The sequence below is a fragment of the Ciona robusta genome, chromosome 6 (genome assembly GCF_009617815.1).
Source record: "Ciona robusta chromosome 6, ASM961781v2".
In the NCBI taxonomy this organism is placed as follows: Eukaryota; Metazoa; Chordata; class Ascidiacea; order Phlebobranchia; family Cionidae; genus Ciona; species Ciona robusta.
Window position 1 is genome coordinate 2,814,866 of NC_143240.1, and position 17,019 is coordinate 2,831,884.

Here is a 17,019-nt window from a genome sequence, read left to right on the forward strand (position 1 = left end):
TTTTACTACCAAATTAGGCGACGAAACAGAATGTAAACATATATCATCCTACCCCAACCTAATATAGAGTAGGGTCTGGAAAGATGGGACAACTTTTCCTTTTGTTTCGATTGGTAGTAAACAAATAATATTCAAAGAATTATTAAACTGCAACCACGTGACTCCTATATGTTATATTCTAGGTTGATCGTGACGTAATGATTTGGAATAATAAAACATTTGAACCGCGACCCAAGCTGCTAAAAGAAGACTCACTTATTGCAAAATACAGACGCTGGTACTCACAATTCTACACGGAAAACAGTCCACGTTTAACCTTAAAATCAGAAGACGGTAACGGATGGTAATGGATTCGAATCCCAGCCAGGGTAGCTGAATGTTTTTTATTTGTTTCCTTTATAGTTCCTTTGAAATCTATTTGTAAATATCGCAACTAAAACGGCTATTTTTGCTGGGTCCATTTCTGCAATGCACTTCAATTCAAACAGGTGTATCTGCAACGGCAAAGAATATTATATCTAGTGGGTTAGGGTAAGATGGTCCATGTTTTCATTCTATTTTATCGTTCCATTGGGTTTTGCAGAACTTTAAAACCGTGTTCTCACGACTCGCGTTGTTATTTGTTTAAAACCTAATTTATAAATGTGAAAATTATGTGATAATCCATCTTACCCCAACCTACTATATAAAATATGTATCATTATTTCTTGTCTTTGTATAAATAATAGTAAATTGATACTGGGCATAGTAACTGGCTTACACGCCGTCTTATTTCTACCTATCAAACTCACTCTACAAGCTATAGTACCCAGTACACCACGGTAAGCTCTAGCAAACGTTTTAAACTAGCAGTTGTTATACTTTTATCTTAATTACAAAATCTCCTTATAGCCCAAGCGGATTCTAGTGTTATAATGAACCGCTGGTTATATCACGTTAGTAGCGCCTGGTCCATACGTTACTACAATAACACTCCCGACTATTTTTACTCTAAATTCTTTTTCTTTGGTTTAAACTTTATATAAAGTCGATAATGTTTTAAGGTGTACAAGAAAAATGCAACATATAAGTATATATATATATATATATATACATATATACAATGTATATATAAGTTATACAATGCACTAATACTAAACTGTTGCTCGAGACAAGTATCTTAATCAACTCCACAAGACGTTTAAACCATATATTGAAAACTAATGGTTAATGTAACTGATATATATTCGTAATTTTTTAAAGTTGTATTATTTTTGCGCCATATCATACATTTGACATCACATTCCAGTTATCTAAAACGTGTTCCGCCAAAACGCCTGTACAGTATAACGTCACATTGGAAAAGGTCTAGGGTATTTATTTGTAAATTTTGTATATATATTGACACTTTTTGTAACTAATTTTATGTTAATCTGTGTTGTTTTCTTATTTTCTTAATCAACTAATGCAAATTAAATGCAATTTTTATGTACGTCACTAAAACGGTTCGATCGCTGTAATGTACTCGCTTTGGACTTATTTGAAGGGGTATATCTACTTATGCACCATGTGTGTCTGGTGTGTAAGGATACTCCTATGTTATAACTCGAAAGTGAGCATGAGGTGTATGAATACACCATATGAGTTTGGTGTATAAGAACACACCCTTGTTATAACTTAACAGTGGGCATGAGTTGTCGATATTACGTGTTCCAATTATCAAATCAAGCCAAAGCAAAGCTACAATGCACTTTCGTGTCCGTAAAATATCTGTGTCATTTTATTTTTGATGAATTCTGTGAGTTATTCTTTGTGGCACCGCTTGCACTATTCAAAACGTAGTTTCTTTTCCCATTATATATCTTTGACTAACTACCGTTCCTGTTTATAGTAGGTTGGGAAAGATGGATCATGTTTTCATTTTCTTGTAATGTCCCATTTAGTAGTAAACAAAGAATGTTTACAGAATTAAATAACCGTATTTTACGACTCTAAAATAGCGTTACCAACTGTTAAAACACAATTAGAAAATATGGGATGTTATGTTCTAATGGTATCCATCTTACCCCGTCGTACTATATCCTTGACATTATACCGTAACTAATTTCTTTTCTGTCAATGCAACGTTATCATTTAAAACACATTTCAAGCACAAAACATGCAAATCTTATATGTACCTAATTATTAATTATATGTGCTTTTTTACGATTGATCTGATCAGCGCTGTTTTATGACCAGAAGGCCGTTTCAAAAGCTTGATAAAAATTTAATACTGGAACAGCAGTCTGTTCTGGTATTATTCATAGGACACTTGATCACAAATCAAAGCAAAATTTAACTGCTTTGATATCTGAATTAGGATAACTTACAGTGCCAGAAGCTCTGATCTTATAAACTTATCTCTTCGATCAAAACGATCTATTTTTTCACGAGGCATTTATTCAAACATTAACCGTCGTTCCCAATGTTTATTACAGAGTTTACTTTGTGTTAAAACGTGTTCTGTTTTGGCAGTGTACTTTAATTATAACGTTAACCTGTAATTTCACAATAAAGTCTAATATGAATGAATGAATGAATGAATGAAATTTATTTCGTCTCTTCGGTCACGATATGGTAGTGCTTGTTGTGTGATTGTTACCAAAATGTAAGAAAGGGATGAATGTAACTTATTTGACCTTCTTTGCGGGGCAATGACTGTTAAACTCGGGTGTTCTGCTTAATACACCTCGCGGTGCTCGCAAGTTATCACATGTGCAACTTTGTAGGTGATAACTTGTATAGATGTTTTTTCTGCGTAACTGTCAATTTGGACAACCCATAAGTGACCTCTGGCTTTGAGCAGTTGCGGTTAAGTGTCTGGCCCAAGGAATTATTCCACACGTAACAGGGTTGAGTCTCGAAGTCATCACTCCTACACTGAAGACAGACACGCTAACCACTATTTCTAAAGACTAGACGACTATGTGGGTTTGATTTAAAACGTGTAGTCTAAATATAGGCGTACTGTTAATAGTCTGTTGTTTAGTCAGTTGTGTCTATTTTACCTTTTCATTTTGGGTGAAGTACGAATGGGGAAGCACCATTAAAGAAATTTAAGAAATTTCTGGTTTTCCGCATTGGTTTGGGTTTCATAGATAACGTGCTCTTAGTCACGTATGCAGTGTAGACCGAGACGTGCTTTAGGTTATAAAGGGGCATGAACATATGGCCATATATCTATAGGCTACTAGAAAATGATGTATGGTATTTCTAATTACATAAAACAGGTTCAAAAATCGCTGTCAAAACTTCTGTGCTGTATATAGGTTACGTATTGTTGTGTAAAGCAGTGAAACACATACTTAAACATACTTAACTAAGTGTACGCGAAGACAGAGAGATTATCATACTGCCTTAAGCTGTTTAGCATACGTGTTTCGTTTTAATCTGTCGTTCACATGTCACTTAGCAAACGAGCGTCGCTGTTTTTATGCTCTAAGCATTAAGCGAGGGATTATAACGTTATTCAAACACCGTATAAAATCGCGCTATTTTTACACCAAGGTGATCCTAGAATACAGATATTATAGCGGCCATTTTCGATACCTTCTACTGGTGCCACCAACCTAAAATTTGGACACTGTACTAACTAGACCCCAGCGGTACCGATTCTGAAATCAAAAATTTAAAATTCGAAAAAATATTAATTATGAATATTAATATTCGTCATAAAAACATATTTATAAATTTTTCGCACGCACCAGCTTTGAATATGTTGTAGCGCTACTTAATAGCTACAAAACGAAACATTTTTTCTTTAAAAAAATGGGGGCTTGGGCATGAAATATTAAAAAGTATGACCATAACTTGAATCATATAAATATTAAATTTTCAATTTTTTTTGCAAAAATATAACTTACGCATACATCTATGTTGGTCACTAACATACCATTCCCATTAAAAAAATAATTAATTTTAATTTTTTTTTAATTATGAATATTAATATTCGTCATAAAAACATATTTATAGAATTTTCGCACGCACCAGCTTGGAATATGTTATAGCGCTACGTAATAGCTACAAAATGAAACATTAATTTTTTCAAAAAAATGGGGGCTTGGGTTCAGAATACAGACAAGTATGAGTCAAATATCTCAAATCATATGAATATTAAATTTTCTAAAAATATTCGCGAAAATATAACTCACGCATACATCTGTGTAGGTCACTAACATATTTTTCCCATTAAAAAAAGAATTAATTTTATTTTTTTTTTAATTATGAATATTAATATTCGTCATAAAAACATATTTATAGAATTTTCGCACGCACCATCTTGGAATATGTTATAGCGCTACGTAATAGCTACAAAATGAAACATTAATTTTTTCAAAAAAATGGGGGCTTGGGTTCAGAATACAGACAAGTATGAGTCAAATATCTCAAATCATATGAATATTAAATTTTCTAAAAATATTCGCGAAAATATAACTCACGCATACATCTGTGTAGGTCACTAACATATTTTTCCCATTAAAAAAAAGAATTAATTTTAATTTTTTTTTAATTATGAATATTAATATTCGTCATAAAAACATATTTATAGAATTTTCGCACGCACCATCTTGGAATATGTTATAGCGCTACGTATTAGCTACAAAATGAAAGATTTTTTTCTTCAAAAAAATGGGGGCTTGGGTTCAGAATACAAACAAGTATGGTCATAACTCAAATCATATAAATATCAAATTTTCGATTTTTTTTGCGAAAATATAACTTACGCATACATCAATGTTGGTCACTAACATACCATTCCCATTAAAAAAATAATTAATTTTAATTTTTTTTTTAATTATGAATATTAATATTCGTCATAAAAACATATTTATAGAATTTTCGCACGAACCAGCTTCGAATATGTTATAGCGCTACGTATTAGCTACAAAATGAAACTTTCATTTCTTCAAAAAAATGCGGGCTTGGGTTCAGAATACAGACAAGTATGAGTCATAACTATAATTCCTTGTTCATATATTTTATTTGCACGAACGCAAAATTATACATATAATAAAAAATAATATAATAAACAGTAAATACGTACATTCAAATGTGATGCTTTGCTTTTAAATAAAGTCTTCGACTGCCGCACCATTTACTTTATCCTATCCGTACGTAAGTATAGAAACATCGAGAATTTAATTTATTTGTTTCAATTAATACAAAAGGTTTTTTGTTCTTGAAGCCTCTAAGATTAGGGTTTATCTTTTAATACGATGCAGAATTAATAGAAGTACGATGCAGAATTAATAGAAGTACGATGCAGAATTAATAGAAGAGTAAAATGTGAGGAATAATAGTGACCAAAGATTTAGTGATCTCCTCGTTGTGTGTTCGTTGATCATCGTCGGATACCTGAAGAATATAACTGAAAACACATAGCAGTAAACAAATTATTCAGAACAATTGATACAAAACCATTTAACGCCGATACGTTTAGCCTCACTAGGTATTTCCTCAGCGACGCAGTCAAAATGGAGCCAAGTCTTGCACTTAGAACAACAACAACAACAACAACATGTTATTGCAAAACAAATGTTTAGTTACAAAAACAACTTTTGTTTTTTAAGTTTGAATAAAAAAAAGTCAATAAACGGTAAAGTGACATAAGTTATACGAATATTCTTCACAATATTTGACACCCATCCCCGCACCCAGTTAAGGAAATTAATGTTTTACTTTTTAGTTATTTAGTGGAACTATTAGATTTCCGATTTTAATTTGAAACAAGATGGTATTACTATGCTTTTATGACGTATGTTAATAGCCATATTGAAAAATCTTTGGGTGTTTTGGTGAATAAAACTTGTATAAAAAGAACCGTGATGCAGTACATAAACTTTTCCGCATTTATTTATTTTTGTGAATGACATGTACGTCGATTTATGCGCGTATAATTTTAGCGTTCGTGCAAATAAAATATATGAACAAGGAATTATAGTTATGACTCATACTTGTCTGTATTCTGAACCCAAGCCCGCATTTTTTTGAAGAAATGAAAGTTTCATTTTGTAGCTAATACGTAGCGCTATAACATATTCGAAGCTGGTTCGTGCGAAAATTCTATAAATATGTTTTTATGACGAATATTAATATTCATAATTAAAAAAAAAATTAAAATTAATTATTTTTTTAATGGGAATGGTATGTTAGTGACCAACATTGATGTATGCGTAAGTTATATTTTTGCAAAAAAAATCGAAAATTTGATATTTATATGATTTGAGTTATGACCATACTTGTTTGTATTCTGAACCCAAGCCCCCATTTTTTTGAAGAAAAAAATGTTTCATTTTGTAGCTAATACGTAGCGCTATAACATATTCCAAGATGGTGCGTGCGAAAATTCTATAAATATGTTTTTATGACGAATATTAATATTCATAATTAAAAAAAAATTAAAATTAATTCTTTTTTTAATGGGAAAAATATGTTAGTGACCTACACAGATGTATGCGTGAGTTATATTTTCGCGAATATTTTTAGAAAATTTAATATTCATATGATTTGAGATATTTGACTCATACTTGTCTGTATTCTGAACCCAAGCCCCCATTTTTTTGAAAAAATTAATGTTTCATTTTGTAGCTATTACGTAGCGCTATAACATATTCCAAGCTGGTGCGTGCGAAAATTCTATAAATACGTTTTTATGACGAATATTAATATTCATAATTAAAAAAAAATTAAAATTAAATATTTTTTTAATGGGAATGGTATGTTAGTGACCAACATAGATGTATGCGTAAGTTATATTTTTGCAAAAAAAATTGAAAAATTAATATTTATATGATTCAAGTTATGGTCATACTTTTTAATATTTCATACCCAAGCCCCCATTTTTTTGAAGAAAAAAATGTTTCGTTTTGTAGCTATTAAGTAGCGCTACAACATATTCAAAGCTGGTGCGTGCGAAAAATTTATAAATATGTTTTTATGACGAATATTAATATTCATAATTAATATTTTTTCGAATTTCAAATTTTTGATTTCAGAATCGGTACCGCTGGGGTCTAGTTAGTACAGTGTCCAAATTTTAGGTTGGTGGCACCAGTAGAAGGTATCGAAAATGGCCGCTAGAATATCTGTATTCTAGGATCACCTTGGTTATTTTTACGGTGCGCTAGTAAAGTATATATTAGTAGGTATAGATAAGATATAACATGTTTTGTCTGCTAATTTGGTTAACCAGTAAAAGGAATAGTAATTTGGTTATGTATATTATACATATATGCTGTCAATCTGTCTGAGTTATATAACTAGTTTGAAAACAGTAATGCTTTATACATTTATATTAATTATTACAACTAAAAACAAGAATAATGTTTATAACGAAAGTAGTTGTTATATTGAAAAACACCAAAATGTAGTCTTTTATTGAGTTTTTATTTTCATTTACTTGTTTTGAGCTTGAATTTATATTTCGAGCTTGAATTTATTATATTTGTTGGGATTGTTCATATATTTAGTCATCTAGTTGAAACTATTGTGTCTACTGGTGTCAAAGTACGCCAGGAAATGGCTTATTAATGCCACAGCTGTGCCAGTGTGACTAGGTCTGCAATATGCGCTGTATTATACATTGTAATATTTTTAGTTTTAACCAAAAGCTATATTGTGTAACTCACTAGAAAAATGTAATGTAGTTTTACAATGAAAAGGTTTATAAATTTGAGTTTGCACTGTATTAAACACCAAGTGATGTATCGTTTAAGTGAAAGCTATATTGTTTAACTTAATATTATAACTTTACTTAATGTTTTTTTTTTGTATTTGGGTTTAAATAAAAAGATAGAGTTTTTGTTTTGATATCAATTTAGTTTTAAATGCAATTCTAGAGTAGTTAAGGTGTTAAACTATTTTGTAAAGTATTAGTCACTGCGTCAGAGCAGTTGGATGTACTATAAAAGTGGGTGAGGTCCTGCAGCGTAACATGCAATAGAAAACAGAAATTTAGCCCAGAATATGCTCCTTTACCTGAAGTCATTTATTTTTTATTATGTAGAGACAAGCTTGTTTTTCTGAATTAAGAAATTGTTCAAAATTTCTAAAAAACAAATATGACTGAGAAAAAGGCTGTTGTGAAAAATGTAGACATGGTCGAAGACATGAAACAGGATGCGCTCGACTGCGCCATGCAAGCCCTTGGCAAGTTTAACGTGGAAAAAGATATTGCCTCCTTTATCAAAAAAGAGTTCGATAAAAAATACTTTCCAACCTGGCATTGTGTTGTAGGGCGTAACTATGGCAGTTACGTAACGCATGAAACTGGACATTTCATTTACTTCTACATTGGGCAGGTGGCTATTCTGCTGTTTAAATCTGGATAAAACACAAACGGTAGCCCTTGGTAGAACACAAACAGTAGACTTGTTGCATGGTATCTAATACACACAAGTATTGTTAGTATTTTTATTGCTTATTCATTGTTTTAAGTCATTTTGGTACTTTTAAAGTACAAATATCGCTACAGCTCGACAGTGAGTATGAGGTTAAACATTTTTGTACCTTCTGAAATAAATTTACACAAGTTTTACCCATTTTAAATTTGCATGTGTGTTTTTAGCTTGCAATGCACAGTTATGTATAATGAATTTCTAAATCAAGTTTTATAATAAGATTTATGCAGTGTTCCATTTAAAACTTATTTATATTATTTAAACATTTTTTCATTCATTTTAGTCGGTTATTGGACCCTAGGGTAAAAATAATTAGCCAACTTTGGCATAAAACTTGGACCTCACCCACATAGAATCAGTATTTTATGCACATACTAATGAATAAATCTTGCCATTTAGTTAAAACTTGCCACTAGTCTAGTAAAGTTTCATTTTAGCCGAGATGTGTCTTACTTTTTAATGCAATGAGAGTTTTATTTTACCGCAATTGTACTTAAATAGGTGTATTATATAGCCCAGGCTTTTTACTTTTAATGATACGAATTTATACAATAATACAAATTTATTGCTTATTCATACATTACAGTTGCACATGCTTAATAAATGGTATATAATATATATACTTATGGGCATTTTTAAGTATTTTTTGCAATATCTGTTATACCTTTGCTAAGCTGTACCCGTCCGAAAAAATCTTACTTTATGGCATATAAAATTTACATATTGCTTAATAATATAACGGTATATTATTATTTATCAGGGGTAGGACAGTTATTTTCTTAAACCAGAAACATGAAGACTTTAGTTGTAGGATTTCTGCTTATGGCAGTGGTAAGTATATGTCATATTCAATTGTAAATTTTATTTATAGTAAGCTTTATTACATTGTAGGGTAGGGGTAATACTGTGTGGTATTTGTCCCTTCAAATGTAGTATGGTTATTAGGTGCATAAAACATAGAGTTTTGGTCAGTATTGAATATTACAACACAGAGCACACACACACACACATATATATATATATGTATTTATATAAAAATAAAAATTTTATTATATATACTATCGCCTGCTGTACAGAAAGACATCATCATGGTATAGCACAAAAAAACACAACTAACCAAACACGTAATTTCACACAGATGCCGGAAAAACAATTGCCATTTTTTGTTTCAACTAACTATTGTTTTATTTTTAGTGCTCTGCCTTAAGTCCTGAAGAAATTCAGCGTTTGGAGAAAATGCCAGGACATATGAAGCCGTTTGGATCAGCTGGGCCTTATTTTGATATCCCCGTCGTAAATGAATACCCATCTACAAGAGATTTCTTTAATAAATATGTAATAGGTTCAACACCTCTTGTAATTAAAGGGGCAGTTAAAGAGACTATTGCGTACAGGAACTGGTGAGTGGTTGGGAATTTGGGATACTATAACTATGTTTCCGAATACCAGTAGATATAATGGCCTAATCATAGACGTCATGTATTTAAAAAAAGTAACATTAATAAAATACAGTTACACTCATAGTTCTCAAACATAGGAAACCTTACTGATTAATGTAGCCAATGTAGTATATTTTGGCTCTGCTTGTTTGTATATACACATGACAGCAAGGTAAAACTCATTTTTTAGGTAGAAAACTGAAATAAAAAGTCACCCCTGTATTAAAAATTGCATGACATTTGAAATGTGAGATTTGACATATCCCCTTAGACACCTCTAGCTATATGTCTATGGCCCCAATCAAATAAAAAAACATATTTTTGTACAACAGGACAGACGAATATTTTATCCAGCATCCAAAATCAAAAGAACTTGTTTTTGCCGAAGCTAGAAAGAAAGAGGTCCGAACAAAAGGTGGATTTACAATTTCATTCAGAAAGTATGTGAAGCACTACACCAAGAAAGCCATGTACATGGTCAATGGAGTGCCCAAGTTTTTGAAGTAAGTAAAAACATAAACGTTTTTATTCTGAAAGACATCTTCTAAAATTTTTTTGACAGGTTTTTAGGATAAATTTTTGGGGAAATTTTTGTATTTTTTGGCACAGTGTTAAGTACGCCTATCTGTAACTAAGAAGCTTGGCGCTGATATCATTGTGGGTGCATATGTGTCTTTAGTCAAGACAGTTAACGCAGAAAAACATGGCCAGAAAACCTATTTAGACCACTCTGGCAGTAACAGCATATGTTTAGCGTGTAGTAATGCTATACCTATAGTAGACTAAAAAAATATATGTATTTATATATTCATTATTCATATATATTTTTTATTTATTTAGACCAGATGTACCGCTGCCCAACCCTCTAAAATGCAAGGAAGTTATGGCCAAACTAGCAGACACTGTAAGATTGAAAAGTTTGTTTAATAAATTAGATCTTTATAATCTAATCTTTATTATTATAATCTTTATAGTGTTTTTATTATATATATATGTAGGTTTATAAAAAAACATAAAAAATATCAAAAAATTAAAGTTTAATATATATGTATATATAATACATACATGTTTTTTCCTAAAAAATATTTATATAGCCTATATACTTAATAAAAAGACTTCTGTAAATTAATGTCCAGAAGTACATTTAAACTCATAATAAGTGTCTTGCCCAAGAACATCTGCAGATTAATGCAAGCTGAAAAAAATATCCTTTATTTATTCCAGGTAATGTGGTACAGTGATGGTGGTACAAGGTCTGTACTTCATAATGATGACGTTGATAACATCAACTGTTTGTATAGAGGAAACAAAACATTGGTTTTCGTCAACAGATTTGATACAGATAATGTAAAATATTTGAATTTGATTACATTGTACTTGTTTGGCTTCTACTCTACATAAATATTAATTTTATTCAAACTTTTTATTATTGTTGTGGTCGTGGTGTTAAAAACTTGTTTTTTTCTTAGGAATCAGTGAACGAAGTCATTTTTTATAAAAATATAGAGAGTGGGGATAGATGCGACACTCATTTGATAATTAACAAAAAACATTTAAAGAATTATAAAATCGTATCCTCATAGCACCAATAAACACTTGATATTTGTTTAAAACACAATCAGGATGTTTGGATATTATGTCTTAAAGGTGTCCCCACCCTACTATATATTTTTAGGCACCTATGTATACACCACATTTAACCAGGTCTTTTTTAAATCCAACCAATTGTATAATAAAGGTTCATAACTTTATTTAATGTCCGGCGCCGTGGCGTAGTGGTTAGCGCGCCTGCCTGTAACCATTAGGTAATGGGTTCAAGGCTCGTCGCTGCTACCATTGTGGGCGTATGTGTCCTTGGGCAAGACACTTAACGACAATTGCTTCAACCCAGTGGTCACTAATGGGTTGTCCAAATTATCAGCCATACATAAAAAAGTGAAAAAATCCCCAAAAAATAATCACCCACAAAGTAACATACATGGCAACTCGTAAACTGGCACGAGGTGTTAAACCCGTGTGATAACGACTGTCGTTTTCCGGCCACGCGAGGATAAAGTAAGTTACATTCATTAATAAAGAAAGATCTATTTTTAGGAATGAGGGCCTAAAGCCTTAAACCAAAGCTTTTAACTTCACCACATTTAACTTCACCATTCAACTTGTTTTTTGGGGAAAATTATGTGCAAAAGGTTTCCCCCACCATACTATAGAATTTTCCGGCATCTGTATGTAATCATTTATCACATTAAACTTGTTTCTTTACTCAGGAATGGGTGAACAAAGTAATAGACCATCCAGAAGGCTCCTACTCTGGTATAGACGTCGACGCAGTTGACTTTGTTAAATACCCATGGCTTGCCGATACTAGATACGGTATTGCTAAGATGGAAGCTGGAGACTGCTTGTTCATACCTTACAAATGGTAAGTTGTATATTTCGTGCGTTTGTCACTATTGGAGTTGTTAAAAACTTGTGCTGTGAAAACGTAACAGAAAAAACCAAGTCCCAACCAATTGTTTAATAAAAAAATATATATTTTGCTTAAATGGCATCGTCAGTCTCCTGTTTGTACCTTGTAAATGGCAGTACAGAAATTGTACTGTTTGGGTGTTGTGTGTTCATTATTTTGGCCTATTACATTATATTAGGTGTATGTGTATCTCTCAGTTTAAACCTGGCGAACTTTTAACCATTTCAAGCATACATAAAACGTACAATATACAACATTAACATGATAGTTTAAAGTAGTTTAAAACTTTACGATGCTTTTAAAATAAACTGGTTAAATATTAACTAATTTCTTAGAAATTTAAGATTACATTCCTAATCTAAAAACTGCCTATGCTTAGCAGCTTAACTGCTGGTGTTAGGAGTTTAAAACCTTACGCATATATTTTAAGGGAAGGAAGTTATTAAGCTTCCTTAGGCTGTCTCAGCATTATTGCAGGCACTGTAATACTATAGTGCTGTACATATGGTCCGTGCATGGTTTGTGAAGTTTCTAATGGGAATTTTGTTAGAATAAAGAGTGTTGAACTCATTTTGTTGTTGTATTATTTTGTACACTTTTCAAAACACATATATATACGAATATTTTTATGGTGTGACTTAACAATGAGCATGAGATGTATAAATGTATTTCAGCATGGGTGTATGAATACACCATGTGTGTATGGTGTATAAGAAGACACCCATGTTATAACTTGAAAGTGAGCGTGAGGTGTATAATTGAATATATATTTTTATGTCCATTGTTTAAAAAGACAACCATGTTGTAACTTATCTATAGAGACATTAAAACACTTGCTGTTTTATCTTTTCATAAACTTGGTCTGTTTCAACAAATATGAATAATATTTGTTTGAATGAATGACGTGCTATGAGTTACATTGAAACTCATAGGAAGCAATGATGTATGAGTTAAGGTACGTATGACACTATCCTATCTACTAAGAAAGAACAATTTACACAGAAAATTAAATGCTGTTGTACTTCTAAGTATGAACACGCCATACTTAATGTTACGTTCAGCCATGGGTGTCTTCTTATACCTCAAACACACATGGTATATTCATACACATCATGCTCACTGTCAAGTTATAACATATGTGTCTTTTTATACATCAGACACACATGGTGTATTCATACACCTCATGCTCACTGTCAAGTTATAACATGGGTGTCTTCTTATACATCAGACACACATGTTGTATTCATACACCTCATGCTCACTGTTGAGTTATAACATGGGTGTCTTCTTATACATCAGACACATGTGATGTATTCATACACCTCATGCACTGTAAAGTTGTAACATGGGTGTCTTCTTATACACGTTTTCTTACTGTATTAAACCATTTTTGGTATGTTATCTGACCACCTAAGTAACAAACTCAAACCATGGTAGCAGAATTGAGCCTTGAACCCAGAAACTCTGGTCTAGAGGCAGTCTTGTTAACCACTTTTCCACTTAAGTAACACAAACCTTATTTTTCAGGCACCACCAAGTCAACTCTTTTGGCAACAATCTAGCAATTAACATATGGTTTAATCATCTACCAGCCAGCTATGTAGACCTTAACAGTGAGAGGTGCGGCGATGTGAAAGACGTGATGTTGGACCAATGTGAATTTGAGACCAAAGATGCATTTTCAGGCACTGTACCCAAACAAGTCATTATGTTTGATAAGAGTAAGTTATTTTGATTGAGAATGTAACTTATTTAGTTTTACCCTTGCTAGCAGGGCAACAACAATCGCTATAACTGGCCACACAGGTGTTCTGTTTTATACATCTCATGTCCGCTTACAAGTTACAACATTTGAGAGCAAGCACGAGGTATATGAAACAGAAGACCTTCACCACGCAATGATAAATAAGTTACATTCATCCATCATACCACTATAAATTTGGGTGTCTAAATATGTTTTTAATATCAGATTATGTTCCTGGTTCTGAACTGCCGCAAGCTGAGGTCAAGGAGCCACAGGGTGGGGGCCAAGAGCCACCAGCAGATGAAGAAGAGGGTGAAGAGCAAAGTGAGGGGCAACAACCTTTACTGTGAGTTAATCGGGTTATTAATGTAACTTAGTTCTGTTTCGTACACATCAATATATATATATTAATGTAACTTATTTATCTTTGGCTTGCAATGACAGTAGTTATAACACGGGAGTTCTGTTTCATACACAAAAATATATAAATGTATCTTATTTATCATAGCATGGCGGGAAAATGACAGTGGTTATAACACGGTTGTTCTGTAACTTCTGTTTCATACAGTTTGGAATTACATTTACATTCATTAATCTAATATGGTAATAGCTTAGAAGATATATATATTTAAGATATAAGATATATTACAAACAATGTATATATTTAAATGTAAAGTCACTTATATAATTTCTTTCTACAGGTTTTTAGTCCAGGAAAATTTGTCAGTCACACCCAGAATTGATATCGAAGATTTAAGAGCTGGTATGAAGTCGGTAAGTAAGACATAACGTGCAGAAGTAAGCTTGTTTGTACTATTTAATATTCTTTATGGGTAAGGTCCTTGTCGGAGACCTGGGATTTAGGCCATGTTTAGCCCATTACCCCACATTTGAAGCGTATTTTTTGAAGTAGACATTCAAAACTATAAATGGTCATGTTTACCCTATGTTTAATGTTGTGTATATGTATCTAAACATATATTTATTATAGTATCTAACCAGCAGTACAAGTATTACAATAAAAAGGCAAATTGGTATCTAACTAACAATCTTTATACTTTACAGCTAATTCCACCATCACTTCAGGCATGGGATGACACCTGTCAATCAACTTTGTCTGAGATTTTCAAGAAAATAGACACTAATGATGACCAGTTTATCACTGTTGAAGATTATGCTGATCAATCTGTAAGGCACTTTAGCTTTTTTATGAAGTTTTAAATTTACAATTACGTTTTATCAGTATGTAGTATATAGACTTCATCTTTGTTATATGTGGTACAAAACTGAACAAAGCAGTTTTTGGTAATTGTGTACAACTTTTGGGACAATGTAACAATATTGTGTAAAACTTTTTTGGGATAATATAATGTTTACTTTAAAAATCTATAGTTTACTAATAAATGACTACTGTTAACTTCTTGTCTTGTCTAACTATGAGTAATTATTTAATTGCAACTCACTGAGTGTTTTTAGTACCCCTTTTTATCTACACTTTTCCTACGTTTATTAAATAGTCGTTTTACCGGCTGTATTTTGCTAATAGTTTTCTATCTTAACTATTATATATATACATACATAATGTAATATATATATATATAAATATTAAAACCTAATAACTTCATTTTGTGTCGAAATTTCAGACGCTTGAGGAAAAAAGTGAAGAAATTGAAACTTTATATACTCAGCTGTTTTTTGATGCAAAAGAAGCTCAAGATGCAGCTAACAAAGTAAGTATGGATGGGGCATATGTATACACACATGGTTTATTTATACACCTCATGCTCAATGTCAAGTTATAACACGGTTGTCTTCTTATACACCAGACACACATGGTGTATTCATACACCTCATGCTCACTGTCGGGTTATAACATGGGTGTCTTCTTATACACCAGGCACACATGATGTATTCACACTCCTCATGAATATCATTTTATGCAACTTGACAAGTATGTTTATACACCTTATGCTCACTCTTAGCTGTTATTATATCCTTAAATATATTCATACAAGCATACCTATACAAAAACAACTTTTTTTCAGGAACTAATCAAGGGTTTGGTCCAGAGGGGTGAAATCTCTCAGGAGCGAGCCAAAGTTTTCTACAAGTTTTATAATGATAATGCTGAAACAAAAACAGGTGCCAAAGAGGAATTGTAAAGTTCTAATGTTCAAAATGTGCCAAGAACAAAATTGTATAACATGATTTTTTTTATAAAAAAAGACCAAATCAGATAATTTAATTTTAACTCAATTAATATCGTCTCTTTAAGCAAATAGTGCCACTGTTGCAATGTGTGAGCATTATTTTGTACACTTTGTATTAAACTTGATCACTTATTTAAACTATTACATGAAAAATGTTTTATATTCAAATCAAGTCCTGAATTTCTACAAATTTTACGCGTCAGATGCAATTTTTCGACAACTGCTTTTTGCTTTTATGTTTTTGTTGTGTAATATGTGCCAGATGAGATTAAGTTTGCAAAGAGATTATGTTAGTTCCTCTGTCTTCAATAAAAGCTATTTCAATGTGATGTTATTGTATTGGCTTTTTAGGTAGCACTGTGAGGTGAAATATAATATAAAATTCAACTTTTATCAAGTTACATAAAATTGTTGGTGTATTTTACCAAAACTCAGTGTTGAAATACCATTGGTAGAAATAGTACTTCCCAAAAAAACTGCACTAACATGAGAATCGTGGGCCGAGAATATGTAATGTGTCTAATCGAAAAAATTTATATCATCTACTAACAAACGAGCTTTGCACAATATTTATTGCAAATAACCCACAAAATTACACACGTGGTAACTAATAACGAGTACATGGAATATGAAAAACTACACCTGTGTTATAACGACTGTCATTTCCCCGCCACGAGGAAAGACAACATTTCACTCACTTATTAATATAAACTAAACACTAACGTACCCATATTTGAAA

The 17,019-nt window shown here is 31.9% G+C and overlaps 2 protein-coding genes and 1 pseudogene across 4 annotated transcripts in view; all 3 read left to right on the top strand.

The window, feature by feature from the left end:
- LOC149734932 (cholesterol 7-desaturase nvd 1) overlaps positions 1-9,177 on the top strand; it is a 46,265-nt gene extending 37,088 nt beyond the window's left edge. For both annotated transcript variants that reach the window (XM_089880272.1, XM_089880273.1), the window contains exon 9: positions 183-9,177. In XM_089880272.1, coding sequence (XP_089736398.1) covers positions 183-347 — 165 coding nt within the window. In that variant the 3' untranslated portion in view covers positions 348-9,177. The remainder of the gene's footprint in view (positions 1-182) is intronic.
- Positions 8,079-9,177, top strand: LOC149734934 (dynein light chain LC6, flagellar outer arm pseudogene; annotated as a pseudogene). The gene has a single exon (XR_016385216.1). The product of XR_016385216.1 is annotated as a dynein light chain LC6, flagellar outer arm pseudogene (transcript).
- On the top strand, positions 9,113-16,609 carry LOC149734935 (uncharacterized). Its single transcript, XM_089880269.1, has 12 exons — positions 9,113-9,248; positions 9,612-9,817; positions 10,189-10,359; positions 10,697-10,760; positions 11,081-11,203; positions 12,124-12,278; positions 13,854-14,047; positions 14,296-14,416; positions 14,772-14,844; positions 15,136-15,258; positions 15,714-15,800; positions 16,116-16,609. Exons 1-12 carry the CDS (start codon positions 9,210-9,212, stop codon positions 16,230-16,232), a joined length of 1,473 nt encoding a protein of 490 aa, XP_089736395.1. The 5' UTR covers positions 9,113-9,209; the 3' UTR covers positions 16,233-16,609.
- The last annotated feature ends 410 nt before the right edge of the window (positions 16,610-17,019 follow it).

Coding starts and splice junctions, on each gene's coding strand:
- LOC149734935 (XM_089880269.1), top strand. CDS start 9,210: ATGAAGACTTTAGTTGTAGGATTTCTGCTTATGGCAGTG. Junction 11,204..12,123: donor ACAGATTTGATACAGATAAT/GTAAAATATTTG, acceptor TTCTTTACTCAG/GAATGGGTGAACAAAGTAAT. Junction 12,279..13,853: donor TTGTTCATACCTTACAAATG/GTAAGTTGTATA, acceptor CTTATTTTTCAG/GCACCACCAAGTCAACTCTT.